The sequence below is a fragment of the Plecotus auritus genome (assembly GCF_963455305.1).
Source record: "Plecotus auritus genome assembly, chromosome: 9".
Lineage (NCBI taxonomy): Eukaryota > Metazoa > Chordata > Mammalia > Chiroptera > Vespertilionidae > Plecotus > Plecotus auritus.
The window spans coordinates 118,694,397-118,710,578 of NC_137783.1; the positions used below are offsets into that span (position 1 = coordinate 118,694,397).

The following is a 16,182-nucleotide window of genomic DNA, read 5'->3' on the forward strand; positions in this document are numbered from 1 at the left end:
GGTAGAAGGATCAAAGCTGTGACTGCCAAAGCGATCTGGGAGTTTCAATCAGATAGATGCCTAAGTGGCCGAAGGCTGCCCCATCCCCACGTGCCAACATGGCCTGCTTTGTTGCTCACTGTGTCACTTCAAGCAGGAGTCGTGCGGGCTCCCTGTTCAATGCCATGTGCTGAGATGAGGGAAGGAAGGAGCTGGATTTTGGAGGGTCTGTTTCGAGGACACCCATTGTTTTGTTCCTTTCTCTGTCCCAATCACAGATGGAGAGATGAGATGAGGGTTAGTGAGAGGCACCAAGGCATTCATATCTGCACAGATGGGCTGAGCCATCCAGTCCACAACCTTGGAGCATATGTGGGAAGGCCGGTTGTCTGTGAGGGCTGAAAAGGAGGCAGATGGGCCTGCCTGGGGGGCTGGGATATTGAAGCAGCCTGGGGTCAGATTCAGCCGGCCTGTTGCAACTCCAGCTCGGCCGCACTTGGGCTGTGTGATCTTGGCCAGGTGATTTAATCTCAGTGTCACCTTTGAGATCGAGTCGCCATGCTTATCAACATCAAACTGCATGAGGCTGGACACAGAGGCTGGGCTGCACAGATGGAGCTCTATTTTCCTGGTGATGCCAGAGCCCCTGGGAGGAGCAAGGCCTCTGAAGGGGCCAGGGAGCTTACTTTAGTTTAAGAACACTTTTATCCGGGTGACACAAAGTCCCCGAGTGGCAGGTGCGTGGCTGGGCCATGACCTCTAGGACTATTCCAGGAAATCCTGGCACCTCTCGCCTGCTTCCTCTCCCAATGAGTCAAAGTAGACTGACCTTTTCAAAATGTCCCAAGACACTGCCCTGTGTGGTAACCTTGTCCCCTAGAACGACCCCTAGTGGGAGGAAGGCAGAGGGGTCATAGATCAGAACGGACCCAGCACTGTCTATACCTGGAAGGCTGGGGCTTCATGTCCTGAGAAGGAGCTTGTGTAGAAGAAATTTGAGGGTTTAAAGTCGGAGAAACCCATGTTTAAATCCCAGCCCTACACTTACTGTGGGATTTTGGACAGGTGACTCCCAACTCTGAGCCTGCTTCCTTACATCGAAAAATTAAATAAAATGATAATAAAACAGCAACAATGACAATATAATAATAACAACCCAATGAGCTAATGTATGTGAAACCCCTGGCATATAGTAAGTGCTCAATAAATCCCGAGAGTTGCCTGGAGTCACAGCCTCCCTATAGCCACAGTGTCCCTCTCTTCCCAGGCCCTCCCTGGCCCCTGGGCCCCTCCCCTTCCCTTCGCTCTGCTTCCTCCTGGGGGCTCTGGGCTGTTACCTGAGAGAACTGCCAGTGAAGCTTCATCCTCTTGGCTTTGGCGTAACTGCACTCGATGAGCCGTGGCCGGCTGTTGACGTCCACCAGGCACCGGTTGTCATCATCGTCAACCGTGGGGCTCAGGACGCCCACATGGATCTGCTGACTGCTTGTGTAGTACACGTTCTGGGGGTGGGGGAGAAGGAGGTTACATGCTGATGACCAGAGAGGTGGTGAGGATTAGCTGGGTGTCTCCCCAAGCATCTGGCAAAGGGATTACAATCCAGTGGCCTTCATATATTTTCTATTGCAATGGACTAGAAGACATCCTTTTACATTACGAACCAGTACAACATCTGGTCCACATGTGCAACTGAAACAAAATTTTCAAGAAATGAAACTTAGCCTCCCTATATGCAAATGCTTTCTATTCTATTCTTCCATTGAAAAGCATTGGTCAAAACCTTTTAAACTGATTTCACCACCCACTGTTTAAAAAGTACTTCTTGAATCCATTATTTACAGGCTTGCTGACTTCCTCCCTCCATAAATACTTTGTGCAAGATACTGTGCATGGCCAGTAGCTAGATAGCAGGAAACCTGGACCCTCTTAGGGGGTTCGGGGTCTTGGGGGATAGGAGATATACAACAGGTAACTTCCATCCATCCTAGGACTGTGCACAGCAGGGGTTGGCAAACTTTTTCTTCAAGGGCCAGATGGCAAATACTTTTGGCTTTGCAGGAGTATGGAGAGGTCCCCAAGACCAGCCCCAGGTTCAATGATTCACTGACTCACAGGACTCTGCACATGGCTGTACTCACGGCTTTGATTTATCACAGTGAAGGGATACAAATCAAATCAGCGAAGGGAAAGGGCATGTGGGGCAAAGTCCGGGGAAACCAGGTCCAAGCTTCCAAGGTCCTCTCCCAGAGGTCACACAGGACACACAGAATTCCCCCGACAAGGAGCTGAGACAGCCCGCGTGAAGTGCTCTCACAGACCAAGCACCCAGGGTTTTTCTGGGGGGCTCTTCACATAGGCAGCCTCCACCTGGTATGTATGCAAATTCTGGACTTACAGAAGGAAAGCAGATATTTTGCATAAACCATACGGTTTATACAACCAGTGTAGGCACCGTGAGCTACTTGTAGCAAAGTGGGAATGGTGGGAACCCTCCTGAAATCCAAGTTCCCGGATGCCAGTCAAGGGCCAGCCTTGTAAGGGCCAGCGTCACTGTTGTGTTAACTGTTTCTTCACAGAGGGCTCTGTTGTCCCCATTGACCCAATGCTGCCATGGAAGCATGGACACAGCCACAGATAACTCAGGAACCAGTGGCTGCATTCTGGTGATGCTTTCCTTACAAAAACAGGGGCTGTCCCATGCGCTATTGTTTGCTGGCCCTGGTGGAGAGGAAAGGACATGAATCCTGGCCTTCCCTGAGCAGTGGCTCCCAACAAGGGCTCTAAGTGGGCAGTCATAGGGTTCTGTGAGCCCCTTTCTTCACACTCATAAAGGAATTGACACCCCACCTATGGTTAGACCTCTGGGCAAATCCAGATACCACATTTCTTTGCTTTAGGTTAAAATTCAGGGTGGGCCCTCTTATTATCTTGATCTATTCTAAATTCTCACTGGTAAACATTTTTGATTCATTCCCAATGGCAAAATGAAGTAGTTCTTGCTTTAGTTAAGGAGGAAGCTAATAGAACTTTTAAAACCTGAGTGCAGGGAATGAAAGGGACCAGGGGGCGAGGAGGGCAGTGCATGCGAGGAAGGTAAGTAAGGGGAGGTTCTTCAGGACCACATTTTCCTGGTGCCTGGAAGTTCAGGGGCAGGGGGTGGTGGAGAGACAGGAAAGGTCACTTCAGACCTAAGAAGAACCTCAGGCCAGGGTATAAATCAAGGTCCCAGCAGGAACAGATGGTACACTCAACAGAGAGGAACTGCCACGGATATTCTATATAATAAAAGGCTAATATGCAAATTGTCCCCTCTACCAGGAGTTTGACCGGGAGTTTGACCAGGGGGTGGGGCTGGCTGGACAACCATTCCCAATTGGCCCCCCCACCCTGATCAGGGGTGGGGCCGGCTGGACCCCACCTGTGTACAAATTCGTGCACCAGGCCTCTAGTAATGTAATAAAGGCACAGTTCTCTGGGTGGGTTCAAGGGCACCACAGGGATAGTATAGCTCCCTGAGGATGGTAACATGGAGATGTTATCACTCCTAGGTCCAAACGGATGAGAGGAGAGAGAAGTTACCAGAACCTAGAAGAGAAAAGTTATGTAGAGAAGGTTGACTTGAGAGAAGATTCAGGAAGGAAGGTTTGGGGGTAACGGTGAGTGGTGGTGAATAAATACCCCGACTTCACCCTCCTGTCCCCTTTCCATTCTTCTGCTGGGTCAGCCCATTGGCAGAACCCATGTGGAAGCCGGAGAACATGGGAGCTGATCTAAACAGTCCGTAAAGTCGGCTCTCAGAGTGGGAAGAGACGGGTGGAGAGTGGGTCTGGAGGGATAGAAGGAAGACACTTCGTACAGAAAGAACCTGCTCTCAAGGTAATCTTACAAGTTATCAGGTTTGGCGAGAAATAGATGGGGAAACTACTAAAGTTTACTGACTCTTCCCATAACAGCGGCGAGGGACTATGGTGAGCAAGTTCTGAGCAGAGGCCAAGTGCAGAGTGCCCAGCTTCAATGTGGAAACGGGACCAGAACACCAAGGCCAGGGAGACGATTCAGCACCTAAATTGGGTAAGAAGTGGGGTTCGCCTGAGCATCCTGACACCATCCCTGTGTGGCCTGGATTTCCAGTTGACCATCAAGGAAAGTTGATGACCTGCTGTGCCTTCCAGGTGATTGGAGTTGAGGGAGAATTTGATAACTGATAAGATTTAGGAAATTAAACGGATGCAGTTAAGCATCTCACCCAATCATCCACCTATCCACCAACAACAAACAACCTCCAACGTGGTTCTGAGAATAGAGGTGAGAAAGCTATGACCCCTGTCCTGGGAGATCAACGGCCACATTGGGGAAACTAATATATCAGGAAATAACGGCCCCAGTCACACTAATATAAGAACCGTCCCTTCTTCTTCCACTCGCCTACCCCGACTCTTGCTACCAGGAGAACAGAAATGAAAACTCGGCACCTCCAGAGCTTTCCCTGAATGTGCAAAAGGCAGAGGGGGGGTGTGTCTCAGCCTGCCGCCTGGGCTTCCTCCCAAAGATGCACAGCTATTTCTGTCCTTGGATTGAATGCACCATGCTCTCTCCTCAGGACAGAGTGTAGCTCTGAATCAGCTGGCGTGCCAGGACCCGGGTTTCCTGAGGCTCAGGAGCAAGGCAAGGACAACCAGGGAGCCAGTCACTAACCCCCTCTCCTCCACCCGTCCTTCAGGCCTGGCTCTGTTCTCCAGGGCAGGCTCCACAGACACAGCGGCTGCCCAGGTAATAGCTGAGATCAGTTCTACCCACTTAGCGGCTCTGCAGTGCTTGGGGGAGATGCCTGAGTAAGTGTGCACTTACTACCGGTACGGCTGTCATCAGAGCTGTTTATTGCTCCAGCGTCTGGGAAAATCATAACAGAAACAGACAGCTGTTATTTAAAAAGCCAACAATGAAGTGCATCCCGAGTGGTGCAACCGGGAAACTGGAGGATCACAGGGAGAATCGGATGATTCGCTCAGGGCTTCACGGGGACACCTCAGGCGCCCAGCCAGCGGTGGACTGAATCTCACTTAAAAGAGGGGAAACAGTTCAGTGCAGATGCCCCACATTAGCCCCTACAGGCCCAGCAGGCGCTGCTGTGTTTTCGGAGCCTGGAAGGTGCCGGGAAGAAACGATTCAGAACTGTGGTTGTCAACGGGGGCAGGGGGGCAGTTCTGCCAATCAGAGATATCTGACATTGTCTGGAGACATTTTTGGCTGTCCTGGTGGGGGCGGGGGACAGGCGGCTACTGGCATCGAGTGGGTGGAGGCCAGGGCTGCTGCTCAGCATCCTACGATGCACAGATGGGCCCTCACAGCCAAGATTTACAAGTCTGAAATGTCAATAGTGCTGAGCTTGAGAAGCCCTGCCTTACACCACTGACAATAAAAGCAGAAACATTTTTAGCTCCTACTATGAGTCAGATATAACACAATTCATGTGCTTTATCCCGAGGAATCCGAAGAATAACTCCAGGAGGTAGGTGCTACTGTTATCCCCATCCTGTAGATGAGAACACTGAGGCACAGTGGAATGAGGGAACCTGTCCAGTGTCACACAGGCGGAGAACAATAGCAGAGATTCAAACGAGGCAGTTTGACTCCAGAGCCACATGTGACCTCTCACCTCACTTGCCTCCCTCCCTCGGGTCACTCCTGGTCTAGCCGGCAGGCTGGAGAGAAAGGCTGGGAGGCTGGCTTGGAAGCTTCACGGAGATCCCTTTGAGCCATGAGGGGCCTGCACTGAGGGAGCAGCAGCGGGCTGGAGGGGACTTTTACTGAAAGGCCCATAACACAAGGTGGTACGAAGTGCTAAGAGCATCATCCTTCCTGTAACTCACGGCAGAGATGGAGGGCGGGGTGTTATCCCGTCTGTGGATATTTTACAAACCCCTGGGCAGGAAAACGACATCCCCAACCACGCAGCCCCCACTCCACTGCAAATGATTGATTCAGCGCCTTCTCCACACAGCCCATACCGCTTGGCAGGGCTACAAACCCCAGCTCTGCCTTTCATTCTGATGCTCACAAGAGAAAGAGAAAAATCACAGGCAAGGTGAAAGAACAAACATCCAGAGGCACTTTCCTCTCCCTTGGCTGGGGGCAGAAGGAATGACTAATAGTTAAGCGGGACAGCCAGCCGGGAGCCCACAGTGGGCTCCCCACCACCCAACATCAATGCACACTTCTGCCCTCCGGGCCTCAGAGCCAAGGCCAGGCACAGACCCCCAGGGCCAAGGTTCCTCAGCATCCCTCCTCCTTCTGGCAGAGACTGAGGTATGGCCTTCCACAGGACTCTCCCCTCACATGTATCCAACATCAGCTCATTGCCAGCTGCCATGGGAGAATGCGAGGGAGTGGAAGTTGGAAACAGGAAGTTAAAGCCATTCATCTGAGTGTTTACAAACTCCGTTGGTGGAGTATAAACTAATGAAGGTTTACTAAGCCTGAACGCTCCCTCCTGGGCCAAGGCCTCATGTTTTAAAGCAGCGCTTTTCACATTATGCAGCAGAGGTGGAAAACCAGCCCTGTGAAGGAGACTTAGAGTAGCTTAGGGAGGAATGTAGAGACCGCACCTACGACTCCCTGCGTCCCAAGCCTCCCTCTCACTGTGCGGGGACAGCTGGACCCCTTATTTATTTTTATGACTCTGATGAGGGTGGCCAATAGGTTGGGAAGCACCACTGTTTAGGACAATGGCTCTCAAAATTTGGCCTGTATCACCTGGGGACTTGTTAGAAATGTACATTTTGCACCCATCCCCACAGACCTACTGAATCAGAAACTCCGAGAGTCCAGGGATCTGTGCTTTAACAGGCCCTCCAGGTAAGTCTGACGGAGGTGAACACCTGAGAACCGCTGGTCCAGGAGAAAGGTGGCCTGCTGGAGTAGAGAACGTGGGCTTCTAAGTCAGGTGGGTCTCCACCCTCACTTCCTGGCTGGGAGCCACGCTGGGCCTTGCTTTCCTGGTCTGTAAGGAGCAGTGAGGACTGAAACACTGACAGCTCTAGCCTGGCCACAGGAGCTGCAGGGCCAGTACAAGGCACCGGGGACAGGGGTGCTCACAGGAGGGCAGAGAAGACCCAGCGGGGAGGGTTCAGCATGGGTGATTGGGCCGGGTCCCAGGTATGACTGGCCAGGAGGCCTGTAGATAAGGAATCACAGAACTAGCAGGCAGGGTGAGGGCATAGTGATCAAGGGCATGGTGTGCGTGCGTGTGTGTGTGTGTGTGTGTGTGTGTGTGTGTGTGTGGGCGAGCATAGCCTTGCTTATTAAATTTCATTAGCGTGGTGGCTGTGACACCCATATTATGTGCTAGCAATGGGCTCTTCGTCCTTTTTACCAAGAATGAGCTACTTCTGCCCCCCTGCAGTCAGGACGGGCTAATTTAGGGGCTTGGTTTCTGGTCATTGACCCCTGGACACAGAAGTTAGCTATCATGCTCAGGGCCACAGGGCAATGATGCTAAATCAGGAATGAAGGGGAGTTATTTCCCATATGACCCATGCTCACTAACCGCAGAACCAGGTGGGTACAGGGACTGGAAACATTGCTAAACCTTCTGCTTGCTGTAACTATGAAGGAGCAGAAAGATGGAAACAGGCCCTAGCACAGTGCTCCGCCCATGAGCCTGTTTCCCTGGTGGGGGAATAGACAAGGCCAAGCTCCAGGCTTGGGAGAGAGGTTTATAACTGGCACTCAGCCCATGGTCAGTGGCAGATCCAGTTTAATTCAGCAAACACTCCTTTGTGCCCTCCAGGGTGCAGCCGGAGCTGGACATTGGGGAGCAGAGAGGAGCCAGACATGCCCTCCTGGAGGAGCTCTCAGCATGGTGGGAGACAGTCGTGCAGAAGGGTGAGGGACCAGCCTCAGGGCCAGGCTTAGAGCAGACTACGGTGGTGGAAAGATGGGGTGGGGAGGTGTGTGTGTGCGTGTGTGTGTGTGTGTGTGGGGGGGTGGGGGGGCGGTGAAGAGTTTGGACAGCACCCTCTGGAAGCGGGAGCTGTGACTTCAGTTGTGACTGTCCCTCCTCTCATCAGCACATCTGAGAGGTTCTCAGAGTCTTTTGAGTCAAAAGCATTTAAGGGTCTTGGAAAGTCTAACTTTTGCTTGAGGGCTCCTGAAAATGTCTAGCTTTTGTTTACAAGGTAAGGAAATACTTCACTCAATCACATACCAGTGTGGTTTCTTCAGTGGGTGAAAGCTAGTGAGGCTGGGGGCTCACACAGCCTTGGTAAGCCCTGGGGAGAGGGTGAGTACGTAAACCTTAGCCAGCATTTAGGTATAAGAGGATGAGAACTGCAGAGAAAGCTCCAGTTATGGGGAGATAACATGGTTCAGGATACCATGTGCCCTGGCCTGGGATTACTGGCTGAGCCCTATTTTTCTGCAGCCTCCTGTGTGTCTCTCTAGGGGGCAGTGCTTTCCAACTGCCCCCACCTGGGCCTTAGCCCTCATCCTGGCTCTGCAGCAGCTGCCCCTCCCTCTACCCGTTCCTCCAGCTCTTTGCCTGCACTCTGAAAGATCAGCCGGGCTGCCTGACATAGGTGCTTGTCTTGGTAGCTCTCTCCAGCAGAGCCCTCTGACAAGCCAAGGCTATTCCAGAGAGACCTGTGCCATCAAGGGAGGTCGCAGAGGAGGCCCAATCTCAGTGATGGCCAAGGTGGTGGGTCAGGCCCCAGCCGCTGAGAACTGACCTCATCACGGGGAAGAAGGTGTGCACCAATGGGTGCTGCTGTCAGACGAGATGAGAGGGTGCAGACCAGGGACTGGGGCAGGCAGCTGTGAGGTCGTTGCACTTGGTCTTCGATATTTAACAACGCCCATCACCTCCGAGGATGGCTCTGACCGAGGGTGGGCCCCAAATAGTCTGTATTCTGTGACTCTACACGCCCATTGGTGAGAGTGGAGCTGTAAGAGGCCAAGGCTCTCTCCTCCCAGGAATTTCTAACATGAAATCAAGAGAGACAGAGACGAGGCCGCTCTGCAGCTCAGCCATGTCCAGCTGGACAAGATCCATGAGCTTTCGTGCGGAGGCAGCTGGAGCTGACCAATCCTGCCTGCACCAGCCAACCCTCCCTTTGAGTCTACAAAAGGCATCGCCCCAGGTTTCCTCTTTGTTTTTAGCGTAAGCTGCCCACATTTATTTTAGTTCTTCTGGTTGTTAACCCCTCCCCTGAAATGACACATTCATTTCAGTTCCCTGGTTCATCGGGAACTTATCTTCAAGAAACCTCAAACACCTGCTGTCTGCCGCTGGGTCCCCTTCGGGCCCCTATTTTGGAAGGTGCTGCTCAAAGCCCTTCAGAGCTGCCTGCTTGTCTGCCGCCAGCTGGGTCTACTCCCTGGCAAACAGCGAAGACGGAGCATATCGAGTGCAAGGAGGAAGACGTGCTCTGACATCCCTCTTTTCCAAACACAACAGGCTGCCAAGCCTGCATCGATGTGACAGCCAGTGCAGGCTCCCCGACTAATCTTGGAGATTGATCCGCTGCCTGCCCCAGGAGGCCCTTCTGTGCTCCCCTCCTGACTGAGCTATTGCACGTCCCACATCCCCTCGTTGCTAGTGTGAGACTTGGCACATGTCTTTTACTATGATATGTGAGTGGGAGAGACAGGTGTCATTTCCAATCAGAAGCTTTGAGAGCTCTCATGTGATCGATTGTTGGCCTGGAAGTGTCCCAGAAGGGGGCTGCGCCTTTGGTCCCAGTAAAAGAGGAGACACAATGCAGAAGCTGGACCATCTGACCATGAAGCACGAGCAAGAAATAAGCTTGACTTGTTCTAAGCCACTGTGATTTGGGGATCATTAGTCTAAGCTGAATGATGAAGAAATCGATTCTAGATGAGGAGTGGTGCCAAACCTCACACTGTGGGACATTGACTTTGGGGCTAGAAAGTGGGTGGTGAGGAACCATCTCTGAACGCTGGAAAGGTGGTGACCTCTTTTATGCAGGAGCAAAACCATTGGCAAAACTGTTGCCTGCAGTAACTCGGTAGGCTGACATCACGGCAAATGAGCTGTGCTTTTGATGACGAGCGCGCCTTTGGGACTATCGGCTGCTTTGACAAGGCGCTGCAAGAGGAAGATAAGGTGGGGAAACACTTGGACACGTCACGTGACTCAGAAGTGTTTGTTGTTATAAGCCACTTGGATTTTGAGGTTGTCTGTTACTGGAGCATAATGGAGTCTGAACCAACTGACCATTTAGCTATGCTCCCTCACCAAATAATCCACAATATAGAACCACAAAATGGGATGCATGCTTTTAAGGAAAAGTATGAGGGAACTGGGAACTACATGCCAAGGGGACTTGACCTCGTGGGGGCAGAGGGAAGGGGGTTGATTCAAGAGACTGACTCTGGATTTAAATTGCCTAATTCAAGTCCCCACCCTCAGTCATTTGCTGTGTGACTAGGGACAGCTACTTGGCCATTCATGCTCTCAATGTTCTTTTCTATAAAAGCAAGAGATAATAATGGTCCCTACCTCATAGGGCTGTCAAGGAATCATACAGACTTAGTGGTGGTTAGTGTTAGCTTAGTAATGTTCTTTTGACACTGGTCACTGTCCACTAGGCTCCAAGTTCCAGAGGGGAGGGACCATGCTTATCTTGCTCACTATTGTATATACTATCTAAACCACTGCTTCATGCATACATACACTCACACTGTATTGGTTGATTAAATGAATGTGTTAACAAGCTATACCACAGACACTGAACTTCAGCTCAGAAGCCCATCCAAGTTCCCTTCTTGGTACCTGTTTCATACCTCTTACTCTAAGACTCCTCTAAACTTCTCTCTGCCCAAGGTTTGGACCAGTATTTTCGGCACCACCCTCCAGAGAGCACTGAGGATTAACAGCTTGGATAGAACAGGATCCTCTCTGCTTCACAAGATTCTTAATATTTACCTCCAGGACACAGTCTGTGCCAGGCCTAACCCCGTGAGCAATGAGGAGGCTCAATGTCTTGCTGGCACATCACAACTGTTATTCTTCACTGAATTAAGAAGAGCTTAGCCTGGCCGGTGTGGCTCAGTGGTTGAGCGTCAACCCATGAACCAAGAGGTCACCTGTTCGATTCCCTGTCAGGGCACATGCCAGGGTTTCGGGCTCAATCCCCAGTAGGAGGAGTGCTGGAGGCAGCCGATCGATGTTTCTCTCTCATCAATGTTTCTATCTCTCTATCCTCTTTCTTCCTCTCTCTCTAAAATCAGTAAAAACATTTTTTTTAAAAAAAGAAGAGCTTAGAATGTTCCCAGGGTGTGTGTGTGCATGTGTGGGTATGTGTTTAACAGAGATTTTAACATAAGCTCAATGGGGCTCTGGACTCACCAGCAATCTCAGTGAGCAGAAAGATGGGGAAAGAACTTGGTAATAACCTTGCAGGTTAAGATCCAGCAGGGAGAAGTTAGCCCAGAAAAACAGACTTCATGGGGATGAAATATTGGTGCCTGATTTTAATTTGTAAATATTTTTTTTTGCCTGTTTCCAGATCACCTCTAGCTCCATCTCTCTCTTCCCCAGGAAAAGGGTCCAGCTCACATCTTTATGGATGTTATGGACTCAGAGCAATGCCAGATGGCTGCGCTGGGACAGAGAAAGTACTAGAAAACTAAAGGACATTCTTTTTAGGGATTCCTTTTCTTGCCCTACCACAAGGTAGGTGCTCAATAAATATGTTTGGGTGAATAAATGAATGAATGAATGAATGAGAGAGTAAATGAAATAATACAATGTGAATGTAATAGGGCATTATGATAGATTATAAAAATGGCCCCAGAGTTTCCCATCCTTGCATGCAAACCACTTTGCAATGTAGTTACTCCTTTCAAAGGATCTACTTTCTGTCCTCTGAGTTTGGGCTTGGCCATGTGACTTACTTTGGTCAATGGCAACATTTCCACAGCAAATGCGACACAGCAGAGACCTGGAAAGCACTCACGCAGTAGCACTGGCCCTTTCTTGCTGCCCTTAGAAACCCCGTTCACACCATCATGGGAAGCAGCCTGGGTGAGCCTGTCGGGTGATGAAGTCCAGAAGTTCCCTCATTGCAGCTGACAGCCGGCCTCCGAAAGCCACTCAATGCTGGCCAGCAGCGGCTACCAATGCCTGAGCCAGCCCAGCTGAGACTGGCAGAGGGAAGGGCCAGCCCAGCCCAGATTGCTGACCTATAGACTCTTGAGCTAAATAAATGGATGTGTCGTAAGTCACTAAATTTTTGGGATAGCTCAGTATGTAGCAAACGTGTACTGTTGCTGGCGGCTCATTTCACAGGTGTGTTTGTAAAGTATAACGTACAGGGTGTAGGTGCTCAGCAAATGAGCCAGGGAAAGAGCAAAGCATATCAGGAGTTTGGAGAGGACGCAGGAGCCCCGTAAAGACAACAACAATCAAATGTTATGTACACACGTAGGCCCCTGGGAACTGGGAGGTTGGGAGAAAAGAGGGGGCAGAATCCAGTTGGGGGAACCACATCTCTTTGTACCGCGGCTACTGCAGTCGCCCGCGCTTCCCAGCTTTTGTGCTCAGGACAAGCAACCACTTCCAAAGCTCGTTGTGTCCTCACAATTGAACTGCTTCCCCATCGTGTCACACTGCATGCAGCCCAGGATCCGCAGGGCTGTGGAAGCTCCACTCTGCCAGGGGAGCTTTCCCCATGCCCCCCTCCTAATTGAAGAAAATAACATAAATAATTATAATAATGATAATATTTCCCATATAATGAGCTATTACTAAATGTCAGGGAGGCTAAGTGCTTTATAAATACACTTACTTAATCTTCAAAATAACCCTAAACAAGTGTGTGTGGGGGTAATATGATCTGCCTTTTTAGATGAGGAAACAGAGTTAGATAGAGGTAAATGAATGGGTAGCAAGTGGCAGAGCTGGGAACTGAACTCAGGTCATCTGGCTTCAAACCCAGCTCTCAATCACTACAGCACCTCACTTCTTACTAAAGAAAGAAAGGATCCCACCCCTTCTCCCTGCGCACCCACTCCTGAAGAGCTCTTCCCACTCTGCCTTTACTCCACACATCCTGTGATTCCTTTAAGGTCCAGGTGCAGCGCCTCCTCCAGGAAGGCCTCCCTGACCTCCCAAAGTCACCGTGACCCAGCCTCTTTTCTCCTTGGCAGCAGGGACTCTGTTCCCTCCCCCTGGCAGAGTGGAGCTTCCACAGCCCTGCGGATCCTGGGCTGCATGCAGTGTGACACGATGGGGAAGCAGTTCAATTGTGAGGACACAACGAGCTTTGGAAGTGGTTGCTTTGTCCTGAGCACAAAAGCTGGGAAGCGCGGGCGACTGCAGTAGCCGCGGTACAAAGAGATGCGGTTCCCCCAGCCGGTTCTGCCCCCTCTTTTCTCCCAACCTCCCAGTTCCCAGGGGCCTACGTGTGTACATAACATTTAATTGTTGTTGTCTTTACGGGGCTCTCGCGTCCTCTCCGGACTCCTGATATGCTTTGCTCTTTCCCTGGCTCATCTTCCCTTGCTTGCCCTCTCTCATGAGCCTTCCCTTGAGTCTTCTGAAACTGCCTATCAAACTCACAGTCTCTTTCAAGGACAGCCCTTTCTCACCAAAAGGGACTCCTCCTGTCCTCGCCGAAATGGCTCTTCCTGGAGGACACGGCCACTTTTGTGTGCCTTGAATCTGCTGACTCAGCCACCGGGGACACAAATTGGAGCTGACACTCTCCTCTCCCTGCAACACCCCTACTCCATCCACCTCAGCACCTCCATCTCCTTATAAAAATACCTCCTCCTTAAGCCTCCGATGTCAGACACCACCGCATTCTGCCCACTCTGTTCTTCTCACGCGTGTGTCCCAGGCACCCTGCCACATTCGGCATCAGGCTCAGAGCATCCTCTACATCCACTGGGCAATACTTCAGGGTCGCAGACAATGAATGACCTAACTGTACCGTGGCCTCTATGCCAGGGAGGGACACCGTAGCCACCCACATGCAGACCCCAGCTCTTAGTGCTTGAAACTGCTGGGCCCCTGAGGTCCCATCCTTCATTCCCTACTTTCACCCAACTACCTGTGAACCTTGCCTGCTCACTCCCTTACTTCCCAAATGTCTGCTCATCAAAAAGACCTTTGGAATAGCAACCTTTCTTCCTTCCTCCCACACTTTCACCTCCCTCTGGCACTTCCATGTCCCCAGAAAGGCTTCACCCAAATTCCTTCAACTACCCCCTTACAGGCTCCTTCAAGTCTGTAATTCCTATTCTTTCTGTGTTCGACACCCTGTAAATTTCACCTCTGCAGCCTTGTTGGCTTTCCCCACACCTGTTCCCTGGATTGCTCACCAAGAAAATCAGGAGACTGGGCAAGTTAGACCCACCACAAACTCCTGGTCTCCAGCTCTTTCTGGGCCCCTCCACACCACCTCCTTTCAGCCTGCACAGCCTCTGCAGAAGGCCATTCCCCTCGGTGGGTTTCTAAAGCTTCTCTCCTCGGACATAACAGATCCCTCAGGCTCTACTTGCAAGGCAGCCTGGAAACCAGTTCCTCCCGAACCTCCCTCCATCCTGCCCAGGCCTCAGAGGCAGAAGGTCCCACTGGGCTTGGACCGCATCCTCTCCTGTCCTTGCCCCGTTCATTCCCACCCCCAGACTGTTGCTTCATTCTCTCCCCGACCTCCTTCTCTACTGACTTCTCTCAGCTTCAAAACATGCTCCCTGATTGCTTTCCTTGAAAAGCAAATCTGAATACACACTTTCTCTCAACTCCGAACCCCTTCCAATGGCCAGCCCCTTTCTCTATCCCTTCATTGTGAACTCTGGGGGGCGGGGGGGAGAAGAGGAGTCTACACTCACTGACCCCACTTCCTCACTCACCTCTCTTGCTACCCCGTCTTCCCAGACATTCCACCACCACCACACATATCATGGGCGAACCTTGCCACCCTAGGGCCCCCGGAGGGACGGAGAAGGGGAAGACAGGCTCAGTCCATCTTGTGACCACTTAAAAGGCTTTACCTTTCCATGAATTTACTCATTCCTTTATCCAACACACATTTATTAAGCATCTATAATGCCCCAGGCAAATATGATTCAATGACTTTTGAACAGCCCAGAATATTCCGAGATAAAGATATTGCAGAGACATAAATGTGTTCTGTAGCCCAGTTCTACAGGAATGAAGACCAGCATGTCCTTTTTCCTGCAGAAAAAAATGTTATAAAATTTTCTTTTTAAGTGTGTCCTTCACCCGAGCCAACCTCCCCTGCCACACGTATTCCTGCATTTAATGGTGTATTTCTGAGCAAGAAAAAAAAAATAAAGCTTTTCTGGTGATTGATTTAGAGGGCCCAGCACCACTAAAATTTCCAGTCTTATACAGTGCTAACCTCAAGGACTCCACTAAGGTGCTATGCTGGCAGGACCGACGTGCAGCGAGAAACAGATTTCAGCAGCTGGGGCAGAGGCAGTGTGGTGACAATGGAGTTAGGTGGGAAAATCAAATCTAAGAATCCATTTATGCCCATCATATATTCTGAACACATCTACTTAGGAACTTTCTTGAAATAAACAAGCACATTCTTAAGCAGCCCTGATAGAAACACCATTCAGACATCCCCCCTCCACGCCACCAGCCATTCCCAAATCCCAGATCCTGTTTCTTAGGTGCCTTCGCTGTCACATTCTCAGCAAGGGGTGGTACCACTTCCTCCAGGGCACCTTTGGAAATGCATGGGGATGTCTGGGTCCCGCATGGACACTATGGCTGGTCAGAGTCCAGGGATGCTAAACACCCCGCATTGAGTAGGACAGGCCCACACAATGAAGAACTTCCCCACCCTAAATGTCACTGGCTCCCTAGTGAGAAACAGCAGCAAGAGGAGTGAATAGCACAGCCCACTTCTTGAGGGGCTGTGCTCTGGGCAGCGGAGCCCCCTCGTAGACTTTGGGGAAACCTTCCCACTTCCTGCTCCAAGTAGATAAAAGAGGAGGTGCCTTGGTGGGGGGCGGGCACTGTACGTGCGCTATTCAAGAGAGGACTCTCTCCTAATTCACAATGCTTACAACGGATACTCTGTCCCTGGCTCACTGCTCTTACCCTGGGCTTTCCCGGAGGCAGTTCTTCAAGACCTTCTTGAGTGGAGAGTGAGTTACAGAAAGCTCCACGGTAGGTGTGGGGGGTAGTGTCAGTCAATGTGGCCC

General features: G+C 51.0%; 1 protein-coding gene across 2 annotated transcripts in view; it reads right to left on the minus strand.

Moving 5' to 3' along the window:
• The window catches only part of GALNT18 (polypeptide N-acetylgalactosaminyltransferase 18), a 299,887-nt gene that overhangs the window by 11,808 nt on the left and 271,897 nt on the right, over positions 1-16,182 (minus strand). For both annotated transcript variants that reach the window (XM_080642299.1, XM_080642300.1), the window contains one exon: positions 1,317-1,481. In XM_080642299.1, the coding sequence (XP_080498425.1) occupies positions 1,317-1,481 (165 nt within the window). The remainder of the gene's footprint in view (positions 1-1,316; positions 1,482-16,182) is intronic.